At 36.8% G+C, this 19,458-nt stretch overlaps 3 protein-coding genes, 1 non-coding gene and 1 pseudogene across 8 annotated transcripts; 4 read left to right on the top strand and 1 right to left on the bottom strand.

Moving 5' to 3' along the window:
- Positions 1 to 95: 95 nt before the first annotated feature.
- On the top strand, positions 96 to 5,144 carry ABO1 (IKI3 family protein). Of its 2 annotated transcripts, none has more exons than XM_016319559.3 (5): positions 96 to 443; positions 565 to 904; positions 1,232 to 4,280; positions 4,411 to 4,509; positions 4,631 to 5,144. In XM_016319559.3, the coding sequence occupies exons 1-5, from the start codon at positions 282 to 284 to the stop codon at positions 4,947 to 4,949; spliced, it is 3,969 nt and encodes a 1,322-aa protein (XP_016175045.1). In that variant the 5' UTR covers positions 96 to 281; the 3' UTR covers positions 4,950 to 5,144. The 2 variants fall into 2 exon arrangements, with proteins under 2 accessions (XP_016175045.1, XP_088356042.1); XM_088499916.1 differs by having other exon boundaries at positions 173 to 443; positions 565 to 900.
- Positions 5,145 to 5,717: 573 nt separating this feature from the next.
- TRNAC-GCA (transfer RNA cysteine (anticodon GCA)) lies at positions 5,718 to 5,790 on the bottom strand. Its single transcript has one exon. It is a non-coding gene; the product is annotated as a tRNA-Cys (tRNA).
- Positions 5,791 to 9,406: 3,616 nt separating this feature from the next.
- Positions 9,407 to 11,897, top strand: LOC107619220 (WUSCHEL-related homeobox 13). Of its 4 annotated transcripts, none has more exons than XM_016321466.3 (4): positions 9,407 to 9,560; positions 9,654 to 9,874; positions 10,658 to 11,224; positions 11,570 to 11,897. In XM_016321466.3, exons 2-4 carry the CDS (start codon positions 9,673 to 9,675, stop codon positions 11,653 to 11,655), a joined length of 855 nt encoding a protein of 284 aa, XP_016176952.1. In that variant the 5' UTR covers positions 9,407 to 9,560; positions 9,654 to 9,672; the 3' UTR covers positions 11,656 to 11,897. The 4 variants fall into 4 exon arrangements, with proteins under 4 accessions (XP_016176952.1, XP_020966580.2, XP_088353865.1 ...); XM_021110921.2 differs by having other exon boundaries at positions 9,427 to 9,547; XM_088497739.1 differs by having other exon boundaries at positions 9,453 to 9,573.
- Positions 11,898 to 14,755: 2,858 nt separating this feature from the next.
- Positions 14,756 to 15,109, top strand: LOC107616225 (proteasome subunit alpha type-1-B pseudogene; annotated as a pseudogene).
- A 2,071-nt stretch (positions 15,110 to 17,180) lies between these two features.
- On the top strand, positions 17,181 to 18,759 carry LOC148546866 (serine/threonine-protein phosphatase 7 long form homolog). The gene is made up of 3 exons (XM_088498087.1): positions 17,181 to 17,737; positions 17,854 to 17,941; positions 18,034 to 18,759. Exons 1-3 carry the CDS (start codon positions 17,181 to 17,183, stop codon positions 18,757 to 18,759), a joined length of 1,371 nt encoding a protein of 456 aa, XP_088354213.1.
- Positions 18,760 to 19,458: the final 699 nt, after the last annotated feature.

The following is a 19,458-nucleotide window of genomic DNA, read 5'->3' as shown; positions in this document are numbered from 1 at the left end:
TTACTTATTTATTTAATTATTTATTGCTTTAAAATGATTAAAAATAAATAATATTAATATTAATATCAATATCAATATCAATATCGTAAACATTTAAAAGAACCAACGTAGATTTAATTCAAAATTAAATTCGAATAAATTGCAAAATAAGCTAAGCAGAGCACTGGATCTTGTAACGCACGCGCTCATCTTAAGTCCTAAGTGCTTAAACCCTACTGCCTCCGCCTCCGCCACTCTCCGCCTACACTTCCCCGGAGGCGCCGCCACTCTTTCTGAAAAACATGAAGAACCTCAAGCTCTACTTAGAGGTTCCTCTCTATCTCCAACTAAACTCCGACGCCGATGAAACCCTGCGCTTCTCCGCCTTCGACATCGAGCGCAACCGCCTCTTCTTCTTCTCTTCCCACAACATCATCTACACCTCTCACCTCTCCTGCTTCCATGTCAGTTCCCTAATTCATCTTCTCAATATCATTCATTCACGTTCCATCCAAAAGCATCCGTAATTTACAGTTTCTATCGTGATCTGATTTATTCATTTTGCAACTTTTTTTATTTTTGCAGGAAAAAGGAACTTGGAGCAAGAGTTCTTTACCTGCGGATGGTGTTGGCACTGTTGACCTGGAACCTGATGATTCGGTTACTTCATTTGATTATCTTATGGAGAAAGAAGCGCTTATTCTGGGAACTGCAAATGGCCTTTTGATTCTCTACAGCGTCGAAGATAATGCGATTGAAGTTGTTGGGAACGTGGAGGGTGGTGTCAGGTGCATTTCGCCAAGTCCTGATGGGGAACTCATTGCTATACTCACTGGTTTTGGGCAGATTTTGGTGATGACTTGTGATTGGGATTTGTTGTATGAAACCCCGCTTGGTGATGATCTTCCTGAAGCCATTGACGTAAGTAAGGACTAAGCACCCTTCTCTCTGTTTTTCATGCCCACAAAAGATAGTGTTCTTGTTTTATTTAAAGAAGAAACATATGTATATTATCATTTTGTGCGATAATGGTTCTGTATAGTGCTATTTATATTGCTAGCAGATATTAAGTATTAACCCATTTTCTTAGATGGTTTTTAGGGAGATCCTGAAAATAAGCGGATTTGAGGTGAAGGATTATATTAATATCGATGGGCTTATGCCACTACTTGTTCTTTAACTAACTGGTGATAAGTGTTCTATTTTTATGCAGAGACGTTTCAAAATAGTGACCAAACTTGCTGTGTTTCAGGTGAAGAAAAGTTTCTGTCGAATCTGTTTGAACAGCATCCTATCTCTTGGCGAGGAGATGGAAAATACTTCGCTGCGATGTGTGATGTGCTAAGTTCTGATCCATTGCTTAAGAAGCTTAAGGTTTGGGAACGAGATTCTGGGGCTTTGCTTGCTTCCTCTGAGGCAAAACCTTTTGCTGGGACCGTTTTGGAGTGGATGCCCAGTGGCGCTAAAATTGCTGCAGTTTATGATAGAAAAGATGAAAATAAATGTCCCTCAATTGTTTTCTTTGAGAGAAATGGATTAGAAAGAAGCAAATTTAGCATCAATGAGGGAGTTAACGCAAACATAAAAGCTCTGAAGTGGAATTGCAGCTCTGATCTTCTTGCGGGTGTTGTTGAATGTGAAAATTATGATGCTATAAAAGTATGGTATTTTAGTAATAACCACTGGTACCTGAAGCATGAAGTTAGATACCTGAAGCAAGATGAAGTGAGTTTCATCTGGGATCCAGCAAAGCCATTGCAGTTAATTTGTTGGACACGTGGTGCTCAGGTCACAGTTTACAACTTTGTCTGGGTCACAGCTGTTACAGAGAATTCTATTGCACTAGTTGTTGATGGCTCTAACATTCATGTAACCCCCCTTTCCTTATCCTTAATGCCACCTCCTATGTATTTATTTAGCCTGAAATTTTCTTCTCATGTCCGGGGTATGGCTTTATATTGCAAAAACTCCAAGAACCAGTTAGCTGCATTTCTTTCAGATGGTTGCTTATGTATTGTTGAGTTTCCATCAATTGAAACCTGGGAAGAACTGGAGGGGAAAGAATTCAATGTTGAAGCTTCTCATGCCGAAGTAGTTTTTGGATCCAATTTACATCTTGTGTGGCTGGATTCACGTACACTACTAGCTGTTTCTCATTATGGTTTCTGTTACAGTAATGACTTATCTCAAACCTCATTGAGTGAGGGAAGTGTCCGAGGCTTCTATTTGCAGGAAATGGAACTAGAGTGTTCTGAGGATCATGTTCCGGGATTATTGACGTGCTCAGGCTGGCATGCAAGAATCTCAAAGCAAAGTTCCCTTGAAGATCAAGTGATCAGCATTGCTCCAAATCCTGCTGGTAAATGTTCTGCATATATGCAGTTTTCTGGTGGAAAGATCAGAGAGTATGTCTCAAAAATTGGCTTTAATAGAGGATATCCTGAGCAAGAATATCAAGATTTTTCATCGGCTTGCCCATGGATGAGTGTAGTGCTAGTTGACAGTGGTGGGCAATCAAAACCCGTGCTTTTTGGGATGGATGAGATTGGCAGACTGCAAGCAAATGGCGGGATAATCTGTAGCAACTGTAGCAGTTTCTCATTTTACTCAAATTTGGATGATCTAGTTACCACACATTTAGTTCTTGCAACTAAACAAGATTTGCTTTTTATTGTTGACATTTCTGATATATTTAATGGTGAGTTAGATACAAAGTATGCGAACTTTGTTCACATCAACAGCAGGAGAAGACAAGAAAGTGAAAACTACATAAATATATGGGAGAGAGGTGCTAAAATTGTTGGAGTCCTACATGGGGATGAAGCTGCCATTATACTGCAAACTACTCGGGGAAACCTAGAGTGCACGTACCCTAGAAAATTGGTTTTGGCCTCTATCATCAATGCCTTAGTTCAAAAGCGCTTTAAAGATGCATTATTTATGGTTAGGCGACATAGAATAGATTTCAATGTTATTGTAGATTACTGTGGTTGGCAGGCATTTTCACTATTGGCCTCTGAATTTGTTAGACAGGTTAACAATCTGGGTTACATAACCGAGTTTGTTTGTTCCATAAAGAATGAAAATATTATAGAGAAACTCTACAAAAATCATATTTCAGTCCCCTGTCCAGAGATTGCTAATGTTATGCTAGTTGGAGATATCGCTGGTGACAAGATTTCTTCTGTTCTGATGGCTGTAAGGAAAGCACTTGAGGATCACTTGACAGAAAGTCCAAGTAGGGAGCTTTGCATTTTGACCACTCTAGCCCGGAGTGATCCTCCGTTACTTGAAGATGCTCTTAAGAGAATAAAAGTCATCCGTGAAATGGAATTGTCTCATGCTGATGACCAGAGGAGAATGTCTTACCCTTCTGCTGAAGAAGCATTGAAGCATCTTCTGTGGTTGGCTGATCCAGATGCTGTCTATGAATCTGCATTGGGTCTGTATGATTTAAATCTTGCAGCAATTGTGGCATTGAATGCTCAGAAAGATCCTAAAGAATTTTTGCCTTTCTTACAAGAATTGCAGCGTATGCCTACTCTGTTAATGCAATATAATATTGACCTGAAGCTGAAAAGGTTTGAAAAGGCTCTCAGACATCTTGCATCCGCTGGAGATTCTTATTATGATGATTGTATGGCACTTGTGAAGAAAAACCCTCAACTTTTTCCATTGTCTCTTAAACTTTTTACTGACCCTGCAAAGAAGATGCCCTTCCTTGAGGCATGGGGAGATTATCTTAGTGACGAAAAGTGCTTTGAAGATGCTGCAACAATTTATTTGTCATGTTCCTGCCTGGATAAGGCTCTGAAGTCTTATCGTGCTATTAATAACTGGAGTGGGGTGCTTACAATTGCTGGGTTCCTTAATCTTGGAAAAGATGAGGTCCTGCATCTTGCTAGTGAGCTTTGTGAAGAACTTCAAGCCCTTGGTAAACCTGGGGAAGCTGCCAAAATTGCCCTGGAGTACTGTGGAGATATTAGCAATGGGGTGAATTTGCTGATTTCTGCAAGGGAGTGGGAGGAGGCACTGAGGGTTGCTTTTATGCATAGAAGAGATGACTTAATTAAAGCAGTGAACAACGCATCTGCGGAATGTGCAAGCACACTTATTGGGGAATATGAAGAAGGCATAGAGAAAGCAGGGAAATACTTGGCCCGTTACTTGGCTGTTCGACAGAGAAGATTACTTCTGGCGGCAAAGCTCCAGTCAGAGGAACGTGCAGCGAGTGATATTGATGATGATGCTGCTTCAGAAACTAGCAGTAATTTGAGTGGAATGAGTGCATACACCACAGGGTATGCATTGATCCTATATTATCTGATTATATTCTGCAAGATGTATCATGCTGATTTATAATACACCCCGAAATATTTTCACTTTAGTGATATTGTTCGCTATCATTTATTTTTCTCCTTTCATCAACAGGACCCAGAGAAGTTCTGCTGCTTCCCTTAGCTCAACTGCAACTAGCAAGGCAAGAAACAGCAGACGTCAGAAGAAAAGAGGGAAAATCCGTCCTGGGAGGTATTTGGACATGATAAATTTCTGTGAACCCCGACCCAGCAACTTCTCCTCATGCACAATTGTTGTTTTTATTAGTAACTGAAACACGTGAATGCTAACGTTGGTTTACTCACTATTGCAGTCCTGATGAGGAGATGGCCTTGGTGGAGCATCTTAAAGGCATGTCCTTGACACCGGAAGCCAGACGCGAGCTGAAATCTTTGTTGGTTTCCCTTATGATGTTGGGTGAGGGCGAAACAGCTAGGAAGCTACAACATGTGGCGGAGAACTTTCAACTTTCTCAAATAGCAGCTGTTAGATTAGCTGAAGAAACAATGTCTAATGATATCATAAATGAGCAGGCACATACCTTGGAGCAATACAGTCGAAAAGTTCGGAGCCATATGCACGATTCGGAGGCATTCTCCTGGCGACTTAAAGTTTTTATATCCTTCGAGTGAGGGTAGCAAAGTTACATAAGATAGTATCTTATGTTGGATGTATCTTCATACAGTTTTTGTGATGTTAGCATTCAGAATATGAATTTCTAAATTCTAAGATTTGATTTTTCTATTTAGGCATCTATGCCAACGCCATGACTTATTATGCCTAAGTAGAGGTCGACTATACGAACCATTAACGAGTAGCTTGTTTCATCTTTGTGTCCCTTCCAGGCTTCCACCCACCTAAGAGCAATGCAATGCAAATTATGTTGAAAATTCATTATCAATGCAGAAACTAACTTAAAACGAAATATATTTAATTATGAATTTATGATATGATTCATGTTGATTAGTAAAAATTTTGCTTCAATGTTTATGCCTCCATAGCCCATACACAAAATAGGAAATTTGTGTGGGGGTTAATAGTCAAACTTGTTTTTTAAAAATGGTAGTTCTCTAAATTTTTTTCAAAATGTTAAAAGGAACTAAGAGAGTATTTGACCATTAACTCTATTTGTGTGTGATGATAACTCTATTTGTATGTGATGGTATGCGATATTGTCAACTTCAGTCTATCTTTTCTTCTCTTTGTACTGGTTTCATTCATTCAATCTAAAAGTAAATTCGTAGTATTGTTGTTTTAACTTGTAACAATTACTCATAATACCCCTTTCACATTTCAAGGTATTTCATATCTGGCACTAGCATTGGCTTGTGGATTTTGTAGTTGCAATATAGATGTGTATGAACTATGATATATAAACTGAATTAAAAAATCATTTTAAAAGGGCCCCAACCGGGTTCGAACCGGTGACCTCTTGATCTGCAGTCAAATGCTCTACCACTGAGCTATGGACCCATTTAATGTTAAATTTTTTATTTTATTATTATAACCCAAATTAGAATAGATACAAACCTCTTTATTACTATTATTTAAGCAGGCTGACGTGCCCGGATTTTACGCCGTGATCAACTCTCCTATGACTAATTTTTTTTTCTTCATACTTTCATAGTTTAAACGGTATATTTTATCTCCTTTTTGTTTCGAAATATATTTGTATACATTTTTCACCTATATTAATATACTGTGTGGTGACTTATTATATCGGGTTTACGTACCACCCGAAAGTAGCTAACAAAGGTTTGCTTCATTGCTTGCCAATTTTCTACTCATGCACTTTCTTATGTTCAAGGGAATTGTTTTGTTTCTAGTACCATTTATAATTGTAAGTGTCCAATTTTAGTAGAGACATGCCATTTTATATATTTTGGGCACACAAGACATGCCTTTAAAAACAAGATTGAAAACAACCTTCTCTCTCTCTCTCTCTCTCTCTCTCTCTCTCTCAAAAAAAAGGGCCATCTTTTCATCTTAAACTTCTGTTAACAGGGGACAAAATACCCAAAAATATAGTTTATAAATTAATAATAAGAATTCATTTTAACAAATATATATGCACTAAATTTATCACAACATGACCCATGAAAAAAGAAATATATGCACTAAATTTATACATAAGTATTCACTTATTTTAAGAAACTAACTTTTTCTATTAAAAAAAAGTTCAGATACAGTTTTTTTTAAGAAAAAGTGAAAAAAAGACAAATTAGTTAAATGTTAACTAAAAGACATATATTTATTAGAATTTATGGTAATAATTTAAAAATAAATATCAAATTGTTGTTGTTATATATTGTTCAAAGAGAAATGCAAGATGAGATTAAGGAGACAAGTAATAGCCTTGGTCCTCCAAAATTTTGAAAAACTATACATATGAGATATGTGTTTGATAAAATAAAAATATTTAATGACTTTATATGTAATTATTTGTTATAATATGATGAGTTTAAGTTTTACTTATTTTCTTTACCAATACATTTACTTAATCAATTCAATATTATATACTCAAGTTTTTATATTTTTAAATAATTTTTATATACTTATTTCTATAGAAATAATAACTTACATGCTTATGTTTTAATAATATATTATTTACTTTAGATATTATTTTCTTATGAAAATTATTATTATTTTTTCTAAACTTATAAAACTTTTACTTTACTTTTTTATGATAATTTATTTCCATAGCTTTGAAAGTTGTATCTTATATTTTATAAAAGTATTCGTATCTTTGAGATAATTAATAATTCATAATTTATTTTCTAGTTTTTTAAACTATTAAAGAACTAATTTTAATTAAAAATATATGTAAAAACTTCTTAACTAAACATATCATAAAAGTATTAGTATCTTGTAATTTATAGAGTATAATTAATATTGTTATATTTTTTATATAATTTTTATGTCAAAAATAAAATTACTGCAAAAAAATATATTTTTTTTTTATATATTGATAAAATCTTTAAAAAGAATAATTCAGCAATTACATATCATGCATAGATTTTTATGTAATAAAAAAATATAATTAAAAAATTTGCATAAAATTTGGTCCATATATTAAAATTTTTAGATTCGTTTATGAAAAAATTGTCTATTTACAGATCAATAATATAATTTAATCATAATAATAAAATTAATTTAATATAAAATTAAATAAACATAAAATCAACAAAAGGTATACTTAAATACTATACTAATATACAATGTCCTAAATATATTCTAATAATAAGTATATGTTAGGGCAATTTACGCAAATAAAATGATTGAAGAAAACGTTTACGCAATACAACATTGGCAATTTTCAGACGCAAATGTAATAAACGCAACTATATATAATCCGTTACACCCTGTAGCGAAAATCAATTGCACGTAATCCGCTACAGTGTACCGTGGATTGCGTTGAGGGCTGCTTTAGTCATAAACCGCTACACCCTGTAGCGGTTTATGCTCAAATGGTGCTACACTCATAATCCGCTACACCCTCTAGCGGATTATGAACAATGTGGATTGATGGGAAGATGCCCCAACTAGACCGGCTGGCCGATACTCCAACAAACACTCAGGTGCAACGACGGGCATCGAGGTGGAGGCACCACCCATCGTGGTGGACTGGGGGTTTGGAGCGGATGCACCAGAACTATCGATCCCATGCTCCAGCTTCGCAAACAACTCATATATCCTCACTTCTGGAAAACTCCGACGACAATGAAACAACACCCGCATATCTTCATCTGTTCGTAACACGAACGTTTCATATTGCACGCCGGTTGACACAACCGCAATAGGGATCTTGTAGAACAGCTTCTTCACCCACTTTGTGCCACCCACGGCCAACTTTTGCAGTATACTGCTCTTCTCTGACAAAAACACTCAGCGGTTCTCTGTCTGTAAACTTCACACCGTGCCTCTTACTCTTTTTTATTTTTTCAGAATGATGCACTAACACCAAAAAGCTCTCTTCACTCTCCATTCCTCAAGTGATGAATGAATGAGAATGACACTCTACACAACTTGTTGGGTATATATAGGCATCTTCCCATCAATCCACATTGTTCATAATCCGCTAGAGGGTGTAGCGGATTATGAGTGTAGCACCATTTGAGATAAACCACTACAGGGTGTAGCGGTTTATGACTAAAGCAGCCCTCAACGTAATTTGCGGTACCCTTTAGCGAATTACATGCAATTGATTTCCGCTACAGGGTGTAGCGGATTATATATAGTTGCGTTTATTACATTTGCGTCTGAAAATTGTCAATGTTGTATTTGCGTAAACGTTTTCTTCAATCATTTTATTTGCGTAAATTGCCCTATATGTTATGTGTACATAAAAGTTGTACAAAACTCTTGGTTCAAGTTGAATCTAATGAGTAGGGGTGTACATGGCCCGACCCGACTCGAAGATCCGGTCCGGCTTTAAACACTTTAGGGGCTAATTTAGTGTGATTTCATCGGGTTTAAGATCGGGTAAGGGTCTCAAAAATAAATCTTGTCATTATTTCGGGTCGGGTCCGGACCATAGCTCGGGTCACCCGATGACCCAGTCATCATACACAATTAATATTTTGTGTTATTAGTGATGGATGGTGGCTATTTTTATGTGGAATTTAAATATTGTAAACCTTAATATTTTGTGTTATTAGTCATTATAAGATTATAAGTTAATGTTTTATGTTTAAAATGCATAAGACTTTATACTAATGCATAATATTGTGTTATTTGTATTGATTTAAATATTTGGTATTATTAGACAATATTAGTATTGATTATGGTTATACTATAATTTTAGAGAAGGATTGGTTTTTATTATATTTTTTTAAGTCAATTTTACTATGTAAATTGTGAAATAATGGTTGAAAATTAGATGATTCTTACATGTTAAAAACTCGGTTTTCACCCAGCCCAAAGGTACGTAAGTTTCATTAAGTCTAAAATCGAGTTATGGACCTAGTCTATATTTCGGAACAAGTCTAGGTTAAGTCAAACCCGATGTGACCCAGCCCATGTACACCCTTACTAATGAGTAATGACTTATCCTTGCACCATTAAATTATGAATTTGAGGCGCTTACGGCATAAACAGAAAATGATTGCAATAGAAGAAGAATTTTGGGCACATCACATGGGTGTCCATTTCATTTTTTGAATATTTTGAATGAGATGATCGAAGTGAGTCACATGCCGCACAGCGTAAAAAGGAATAGAGGATCGTGTTTGTAAACGTTTCATGTTTGCGCCTTTTGTCTCTTTCTTTCTTTCTCGTACCTTTTTGTTGGTTTTTGGTGCCACTTGCACTTTTTTCTGACGAACCTTTTCTCTCAGCTTCTCTTTCTCTCTCTGGATGGTGGTGAAGATGATAGAATGGCAGAAGCAGTTACAGAATAATGAGAAGGCAGATCGTACTAACAACAATATGATGTTTGTGAAGGTTATGACTGATGAACAGTTAGAAACTCTGAGGAAGCAGATTGCGGTTTATGCCACTCTCTGTGACCAGCTCGTTGAGATGCATAGAACACTCTCCACTCACCACGATCTTACAGGTTTCATATTTTTATTTCTTAATTCTCTCATCAATCATCTTACTTTTGTGATAGATTATCTACAAACATAAACCAGCTTCAATTTTCAGTTTCAATCTTCAGCAATCAACTCTTTAACAAGCTTGAAAATTGTTTGATTATTGCAGCTGCAAATTTAATCGATGATAATTTCTTCACCCAAAGTCTAAGGTTTAGGTTTATCATCCAATTTTCTCTCTTTAGTGAACACCAATCTGAATATCTGATCCCTCTCCATTCACCAATTTGGTCTTTGTCGATTTACACGAAAGCCAATGCGAGCTTTAACAAAATAATAATCATTAACCAATAATAATCATTACCCAAGCACAAGTTTCCCTTCTATTATTGATTTTCTATGATATGTAATTTAGCAGAATTGTTAAAAAAATCATCAGAATTTATTATTTTTTACTATAAGTTAATCATCAATATTTAAAATATGAAATAAAATATGTCGTTGGATTATGAAACTAAAAGAATTAGATTAAAAAAATTGAGTTAATAATTAAATGATAGCAAAAAATAATAAATTCTGATAATTCTTTAATATTTTTTATTGTATATTGATTAATATCTTTATTGTATTCGAATTTGTTAATATCGTGAAAACTGACATATAATTATTTTAGAGTGTGCACATTATACTCTTTAAGTGTGATCTTTCTCTGAATCATGTGTTAACTGAGATGTTTGTGCAGAGGATTAATTTTTTATTTGTTTGTTAATATAAGAAAGTGATTGTGGTTTAATTTTCTTGATTAGGAGTTCGGGTGGGAAATATATACTGCGATTCATTGATGACATCAGCAGGGCAGAAAATAACGTCTAGGCAGAGGTGGACACCAACACCATTGCAGCTTCAAATTCTTGAGCGGATATTTGATCAAGGAAATGGAACTCCAAGCAAGGAGAAGATTAAAGAGATCACTGCTGAACTTAGCCACCATGGCCAGATTTCTGAAACAAATGTATACAATTGGTTCCAAAACAGGCGTGCAAGATCAAAGAGGAAGCTTCAAAATAATGTGCCACCTACTACTATTGAATCAGAAGTAGATGCTGAGGTTGATTCTAAGGATAAGAAGACAAGGCCAGAGGAGTTAATTGGTTCCCAACAACAACAACATAGTACCATCATAATGACTAATGCTTCTGCTACTAATAGGCCAGAAAAGTTGTGCTTTCAAAACCCTGAGTTGCAGTATTTAAATAATCAACATCCAAACAAGAACAACAAATCAGATCCCATTTTCACATCAGATGGCACTCTAAGACCCTTAAGGAATTTTAGTCGTATGCCTGTTTTTGATGATGTTCTATCAAACTCAAGTACGTGGCTTCACATTCTTTGAAACTCATTGGATATTTAGAAAAGCAGATCTATACTACAATAAAATAAGTTTAATTTGATTCAATTTTTTCTCTAATATTTGAAATATGTTTTATTTCTATTTTTATTATAGTTAGTTATTTTTTTTACCATCAACTATTAGTTAAATTTTTTTTCCAAATTTATTCTCAATTACCTATTTTAATCCTAATTCTAAACTTTAATCAAACCAAATTCCACCCCCCAAACCATCAAAGTATTATAGATGATCCTCTCTTTAATCTATCATTCTATTATAGCAATTCAGCTAAGTCCAACTATATTTATTAATTTTATTTTTGCAGGGGGAGATTATCTAGATGGAAAAATGGAAGTAGGTGGAATGTATAATTTATATCAGCAAGGAGGAGACTACAACTTGGGGGGTTGACACTTGACATGCATGATGAGTTGTTTTCATTTTGGTACAAGTTGTGTGTCTGATCAATTAATGTGACTATCTGTAAAGAATTGGAAGTTGGGAGTGTGGTTGTTGGGCTTTTGTTTATGACAATATCAAGATATGTCTTTTGTAATTTGTACTAGGGTTCTATAAATTATTCAGGAGGTTGGCATGTACATGTTACTTATTCCATGTTGAGAGGTTGGTTTTTGTTGGCTTTGGATGCTACATTTTATTTCTTTCTTCTTCAAAGTTCAAAGTGATCAGGCGAGTTTGATAAAATAAGGTATCTTAACGGATTGCATGTTAGCCCAACCACCGCGTTATACCTAAACTAGTAAATAATATTAATTTTGGGAAAAAAGACAAAAAAAAAAATGGTTAAAAGAGGTTTGTTAGAGTAAGTTATAAACATAAGTTAATAGTCAAAATCGTTCTGAAAAGATATTTTGATCTTCATTTTTGTCCCGAAAGATAAAATTAATCAAATTCGTTCCCGAAAGATAAACAATCTAGTCGCATTAGTCTTTCTGTCATCTCCTGCGCTGAGGCGGCTAACGCTCGCTGACATGACCTGTTAACTGCCAATGTGGCACTCGTTTAGTACTTTTTTGTTGCTGATAAGATAAATTTATTACATCAATTCAAATCAGTCCCTAAATTCATGGACCTTAATTCCAAATTCAAAGGAATCGAACCTCATCTCCATAGCAGATTTTATGTTCCCAGGTTGTCTATGTTGCCGCCTGCGTCACTGCCTATGCCTTCAACACCGTCATTGTCTGTGCATCGACGTCGTCTGCATCGTAGCCGTCGCTCAAAGTAGAATTCATGGATTCTGTGATGCTATGGGTTTTTATTAGAATGCCGGTTCCATCTGCTAAAGACGAAGACGTGATACATTAATTGAATTATAGAATGGATGAATTTTTGTCACAGCGCAGAAAATGACGGAAGGACTAACGCAATCAAATTGGTTATTTTTTGGAGACGAATTTGATTAATTTTATTTTTTGGAGATGAATATAAAAATCGAAGTATTTTTCAAAAATGACTTTTGACTATTAACTCTTATAAACATTACAGTTAACAGTTTATAAAAAGTGGCATTTTTTATTTAAATTTTAACCCAAAAATACTCATCTGCGTGACTAAAGCATCTCTCAAATTGATTTATTTTGAATAAAATAATATTGTTTATACATATTAAATATAAAATATTTTATTAATATATATATTACTTTGTTCTATAGTACTGGTATATAATGTTATCAGGTAATTACATGGAGTTCATTTGAAATGAAATTGTATTTGATCGGGTGCTAAATGAGAATTAAGTTGAAACATGATATAATATCTCGTGTACGCGCATTAAAGACTAATTTGTTATGAATTGAAGTTTTATTTAAAAATTTATAGTTAATAATAAATTATTGTATATATAAAATAAAATTTAAATTTTTGACACTTATTTAAATAAATGATTAAGTTAATCAATCAACTCATATATATATAAAATTAAGAAAAATTAATTTTAGGATATCATGTATATTATTTAAATGAGTAAATCATTATTTTTGAGTTTTGACCATCAAAATTTAAACGTTGACAAAACTAATCATAAAAAGCTACTATTTCAACCCACGAAAGTTAAAAAAGCTGACACCTCTATTCATAGAAGAAGAAAATTACTATTTATACTCATGAAACATAAGTTCTGCACAACAAAATTATCTAAACACTAAAAAATTACCTAAAAATCTCAAATTACCCTTATCATTACCACTACTACCATCATCCCCCATCTCTCTCTTCGCATCACCTGAACACCCTCCGATCTAACCTTCATTTCTCTGCCACAAACCACCTCATTGCCGCTCCTTCATCACCTCAATTAAAGTACAGTGTATTGAAAAATAGTGACCTCATGAATTACCTCGGATAAAAGCACCTTTGGAGGAATCAAAATCAACTCAGAAAGAAATTTGAAATGGATGACAATGGGTGAGAGTCAAAATTAGATCTTGGTTCCAGTTGAGTGTGAAGCTGTTTGAGTAAACAAAACAACGAAAAGGGTGTCATGGAAAAAGCTGACAAAAATAGGGCGAAAAATGATACAGATCCAAAGTGTGAAGAGAAAGGATCAAATCTGAACAACCAAACATAGAAGTCTCATGTATTTTGATTCACTTTTTCTGGGAGGAAAGAAAAATGGCGAAAGAGACAGAGAGAGAAAGAGCTCGCTGCGATTTTGGTTCGCAAAGGAGACCGCGGTGGTGGCGGCTAACGCAGGGCCCATTTGGGGCACTGGTTTGGTAATGAGGAGAAGGTGGCCACGGTAGGTGAGGGTGGTCGGCAGTGAAGAGAGAATAGGGGGCATTGCGACTCTAGGGTTGCTGGCGGCGGCGATGCAGGGGCTGGTGCAAAAGTCCTTTGGTCGGCAAGGGCGAGACAGGAAAGGAGAGAAGGAGGGGTAGTCATTGACGCTGACGCTGGAGGCTGCAAGAACGAAAACAGAGGCCGCGACATTTGTCACGGAGGAGGAGAGGTGGCTTGTGGCTGAAAAAAGGCCGCGACATTTGTCACAGAAGAGGAGAGGTGGCTCGTGGCTAAAAAAATTGCTGCTAGGATTGTTTAAAAATCAATTAATTATTGGTGAGAGAGAGAGGATGGGATTAGTGGTGGTGGTGGTGGTAAGGTGACGAGCAGATGAGGATGATGGAGTGACTAGTGGAGAGGAGAAAGATAATGCAGATGATGATAAGGGTAATTTGGAGTTATGTAATTTTTTAGTGTTTAGATAATTTTGTTATATGAAACTCATGTTTTATGGATACAAATGATAATTTTCTTTTTTTTTTTATGGGAAGATGTGTCAGCGTTTTCAACTTTATGGATAAAAATGTTAGTTTACTCAAAATTTAAGCCAATCTTATACCTATAAATGATGAGTTCCTTAGACAAAAATACTTAATTATTAAATTTTTGTTGACTCTATAAAAAAAAACATATTAAATTATAAAATTATCCTTCTATCACCATCTTCAATCTATTGAAACCTAACTAATGCCCAAACCTTTAAACGACAATGTTCAGTAACCAATACGACACCAACATTACAACATGGGGCTCGCGCGTTAAGAGGCTCTTTCAGGTTGAATACGCCATGAAGATAGTAAAGCAGGATTCTACTGCAATTGGCTTCCGATCCAAAATGCACGTCATTTTGACATGCGTCAACAAGGCCAACCCCAAGCTCTCTTCTCACAAGAAGAAGATCTTCAAAGTCGATTACTACATCGGCGCCGCCATTGCAGAATTCTCCGTCAACGACTGCGTTCTGTCTTGGTACATGCGCAACGAGTGCATTAACTATTCATATATCTACGAGTCTTCTCTTTCCGTTGGACGACTGGTCGTTCAACTCGCCAACAAAATTTAAGTATCAAGATTTAGAGTTTTTATTTTTCTCATTAGTAATTCAATTATTGGATTATGTATTGATGTGCTAGGATTTATTTTGTGTTTTAAAATGTTAAATATGTATATGTAATTTTGGTATTTTTTGTTTTTTAAATTAATTTAAATCGTTAAATTTGACCATATTGATTGATTTTTAGATTTGTGGTATTATTTGTAACTGTGAGTAGTGATGAAGTGAAAAAGAAGAGAATAAGAATAGTTTTCTATCGATGAGTGTGACTGTGTGAGGTTAGAGATAAATTTTGTGTTTTTGTTAATGTTATTAAAAAAAAAGTTAAGAATAAATTGAAGATGATAATAGAAGAATAATTTTAGAATAATATTTTTTATAAAATTAACTAAAATTTAACGATCGAATATTTTTATTTAAAAAAATTATTTTTTTATGAATATAAAATTAGTTTAAAATTTTTTATAGATAATTTTATGAGTATCTAAATCTTCAATAATATTATTTACTCTATTTTTATTTAAATTTTCCGTTAATAGAGTATTTTAATGAAATTTAAGTAACTTTCAAGTATAAAAAAAATCTAGAACTTAAAAGAAATGAATAGGAATTAGTTAAAAAAATATGAAAATCATTAGAAAAGAATATTATTTTTTCTCTTTTTCTTTTTATTTTTATTCTCTTTTTATTGTCTTTTTTGCTAAAAAAAGTTATTATTCATATAAAAAATAATTTAATTTAATTATTTATATAATATATTTATATTTTGACTAAAACAATGATGTGAAAAGTTTGTATTGTTTGTTAACCTAAAAAAAAGTTTAATTTTGATATACTAATAATATAACATATTTTATATAATCGTATAATTATAATTGTTTTTTAGATAATCATTCACATATTTAATATAAAAGATAATTATTTTTATTAATGTGATATTATATAGGGCAAAAAACACAATTAAGCCAAGGGAGGAAACAAATTACATGAATCAGCCAAACTGAAAATAGCTTTACGAATCAGTCAAAGCACATTACTATGTAATTCGAACTACATTAACATATAATTCGAACCAACCTAACTCGAATTATGAAGGAACATGTGATTAACCTAATTCGAATCTACATGGTTCGAACTACCAATGCATAATTCGAACTAGGTTTGTTCGAATTACACACTTTAACGCTTCCCCAAGTAATTCGAACGGGGCTGGTTCGAATTACATAGGTTTCGGCTATATAAGGAGTTCGAATCAGCCTCATTCGAATCACTTTTCCATTCTCATACCCCACCAAATCCCAGAGAAAACGACACAGATTCGATCCAACAAAGACTCGAACAAAATACTCAGGCGATGGGAGACGATCCGGAAAGGCTATATCGGTTGGACGGAGTTGCTCATATAGCCGAGGTCATCAACAACGAGGTTAGTAGATAGAAAACTTTGTGCTAGCGGTTTATCTGACTTAGTGGTTTTGCATGCGGTTTTAGTGGCAATTTATCCTAGTGGTATTACAAGTGGTTTATTTTAGAGGTTTTGCATGCGGTTTAGTTGGTGGTTTATGTTAGTGGTTTTTATTAGTGATTTTTGTTAGTAGTTTTGTATGCGGTTTTGTTGATGGTTTATGTTGACGGTTTTTTTTTGTGGTATTGGAAGTGGTTTATTATGTGATTTTGTGTGCGGTTTATGATAGTGGTTTTGCATGTGGTTTTCGTAAGTTGATTTGTATGCGGTTTATGTTAGCGGTTTAAGCATGTGGTTTTGCTACTGGTTTGTTATATTGGTTTTGCATGTAGATTCTGTTAGCGGTTTCCATAAGTGGTTTTTGGTGTTAATTATTTTTGTCACTGATTTTCTAAGTGGTTCTAATAATGCTGTCCATGTAATGCGCAGCCACAACGATGCATCAGGAGCATGCGGCGGCAGCAGGGCATGCGACTTGATGAGCGGTATGTTTCGTACTTGCAGATGGCCAGATTATACCATATTGCGAGGCTGAACGATAGATGGTTCCGGTTAAATGAGCCCCTTGTCAGTGCCTTCGTCGAGCGGTGGCGTCCGGAGACGCACACCTTCCATATGCCGTTCGGAGAGTGCACGATCACACTTCAGGACGTGGCGTACCAGTTGGGGTTGCCAGTGGACAGGCGTTATGTCAGCGGTTGCCTTACAGATTTCCAGATATACATACAGGGTGGCCATCTAGCTTGGGTGTGGTTCCAGGAGTTGCTTGGAGTGATTCCTCCTCCGAGCCAGGTTCAGAAGTTCGCAGTAAACTGCACCTGGTTCGAGGAGACTTTTGGAGAGTGCCCCGAGGGAGCCGATGAGGAGACTGTGCGACGCTTTGCTCATGCCTATATCATGATGTTGTTGGGCACTCAGCTGTTTGCCGACAAGTCCAACAACTGCATTCACATCAGATGGCTTCCCTACGTAGCTAGGCTTGAGGAGATGGGTACCTACAGCTGGGGGTCTGCAGCACTGGCATGGTTGTACCGGTGCATGTGCCGAGTGGCGAACAGACATGTGGTGAAATTAGCGGGCCCACTTCAGCTACTTCAGTCCTGGATCTTTTGGCGCTTTCCTAGGTTTAGGCCTGCTGGGTATGATACCTGCAGCTGGCCGTTGGCCTCGAGGTACCCTACTCAGACTTTTCTATTTCAATTTAAAATAGTTAATGTTCATGTACGCTTGTAATGTATTACAAATCTGTCACACTTTTAATTAGCTATAACACCCATGTGAGATGCAGGTGGTCAGGTTACAACTCTTCTGGTAGCGAGAAGGGACCTAGAGTGCAGACGTGGAGACTGAGGATAGACATGTTACAGGCCAGGGATGTGAGTATACTACTGGCTAAGTTTATTTAATTAACTAAACTTTATGAATTTGGAACATGAATTGGCCTGACAATGTTGGAATTTTTGTGCAGTTTATCTGGATGCCGTATAGCTCCCCCGAGGTACTACAGGTTGTGCATCTGGAGGCGTTGGAGCCTCGGCATACGGCGATGTGGCGGTCTGTGACGTCATTGATATACTTTGCCGTTATAGAGTGGCATCAGATAGATAGGGTTCTACCGCAGTTCGGCGGAGTCCAGGCCCGTCCGCAGCCCGCCCTGAACATCGACTTTCTGATGTCGAAGGACGGGAGAGGCGGTGATCGTTGGTTCCCGTCCGCTTTGCAGTTCTGGCATATTCATTGGGAGAGTCGTGCGGACCACGTTCTCCGGTTCGATGTTGTTGCAGACCCTGGACCCTCACATGACTTCCTGGAGTGGTGGAGTCAGCATGGAAAGAGGTTCTTGTCACCAGAGATGTATTTGAGGGATCCGAGAGCCGTTCCTATTCCTGTGGAGGCATCACAGAGGGGTGCTGGGCGAGTTCCTGACATGGATCGTGTTGACAACGTACCGGATAGGCGTCGGGTCGAGAGGAGAGCCCGTGTGGGGACACGACGGAGCCAGCATAAGTGGAGGTGGCTGGACCAGGCTATGGACGAGGCTGACGGGGACGGTCGACGTGGAGGAAGACGACGAGGGCACAGAGGGAGACGGAGAGGACGTGATGCGGCGGACGAGCACGGTGATAATGGTGACGACGATGACGATGATCAGCACGGGCCCGTGGAGGGGGGGTTGCTGCAAGGCATGTTGTAGTTGGTGGTGTTAGTCCCCATGTTGGCGGGCATGGAGGCGAGTGGTACGGGTCAGGTATGGATGACGGGGCTGACCATGGTGACGGTGGACTTGGTTCGGGGCCGCTTGGAGATTACTTCGTTGGTGTCCCAGCCGATGATCAGACACTTCAGGAGAGTACGCCATGGGTTAGCCCGGGGATGATGTTTTCAGACTTCATGGCAGGTGATGAGCTTGATGCGGACTTCGGCAGGTCACACTTTCTAGAGGAGATTACTGCCATCATGCAGGAGGATGATGCGGACCGTAGGCGTTGTCAGAGCTCCGGCACACAGGCACCTTTAGATGTCGATCTGAACGAGCCTCCTACGATGCCTGCTGCTGACCATTTTGCATTGGGTGGTACTCCTCCTTCCGCCTACACTGCTGCGTCACATTCAGTTGCCGGGCCGTCTCGGGCACCCGTCCAGCCTAGGCCATCTGCATAGCCTGCTCCGAATGAGGAGGAGGATGAGATCGAGGACGAGGAGCCGCTTATCCGGAGAGGCCACAGGACACGGGTACCCCATCGTTGCTTCACCGGCTCGCATCTGTTTAGATGATTCATGTATCCTGTATGTTGTTTGTTCATGTTCATTGTTGTATCTTAGCCAAGTTTATTATTGTCGTTGATGTACTTTGACGATCCAACATGTAGTTTGGTTTTTTATGTTTCAGTAT

This window comes from Arachis ipaensis, chromosome B9 (assembly GCF_059453495.1).
Source record: "Arachis ipaensis isolate K30076 ecotype BB chromosome B9, ASM5945349v1, whole genome shotgun sequence".
Lineage (NCBI taxonomy): Eukaryota > Viridiplantae > Streptophyta > Magnoliopsida > Fabales > Fabaceae > Arachis > Arachis ipaensis.
This window is presented reverse-complemented; position numbering and strand designations above follow the sequence as displayed.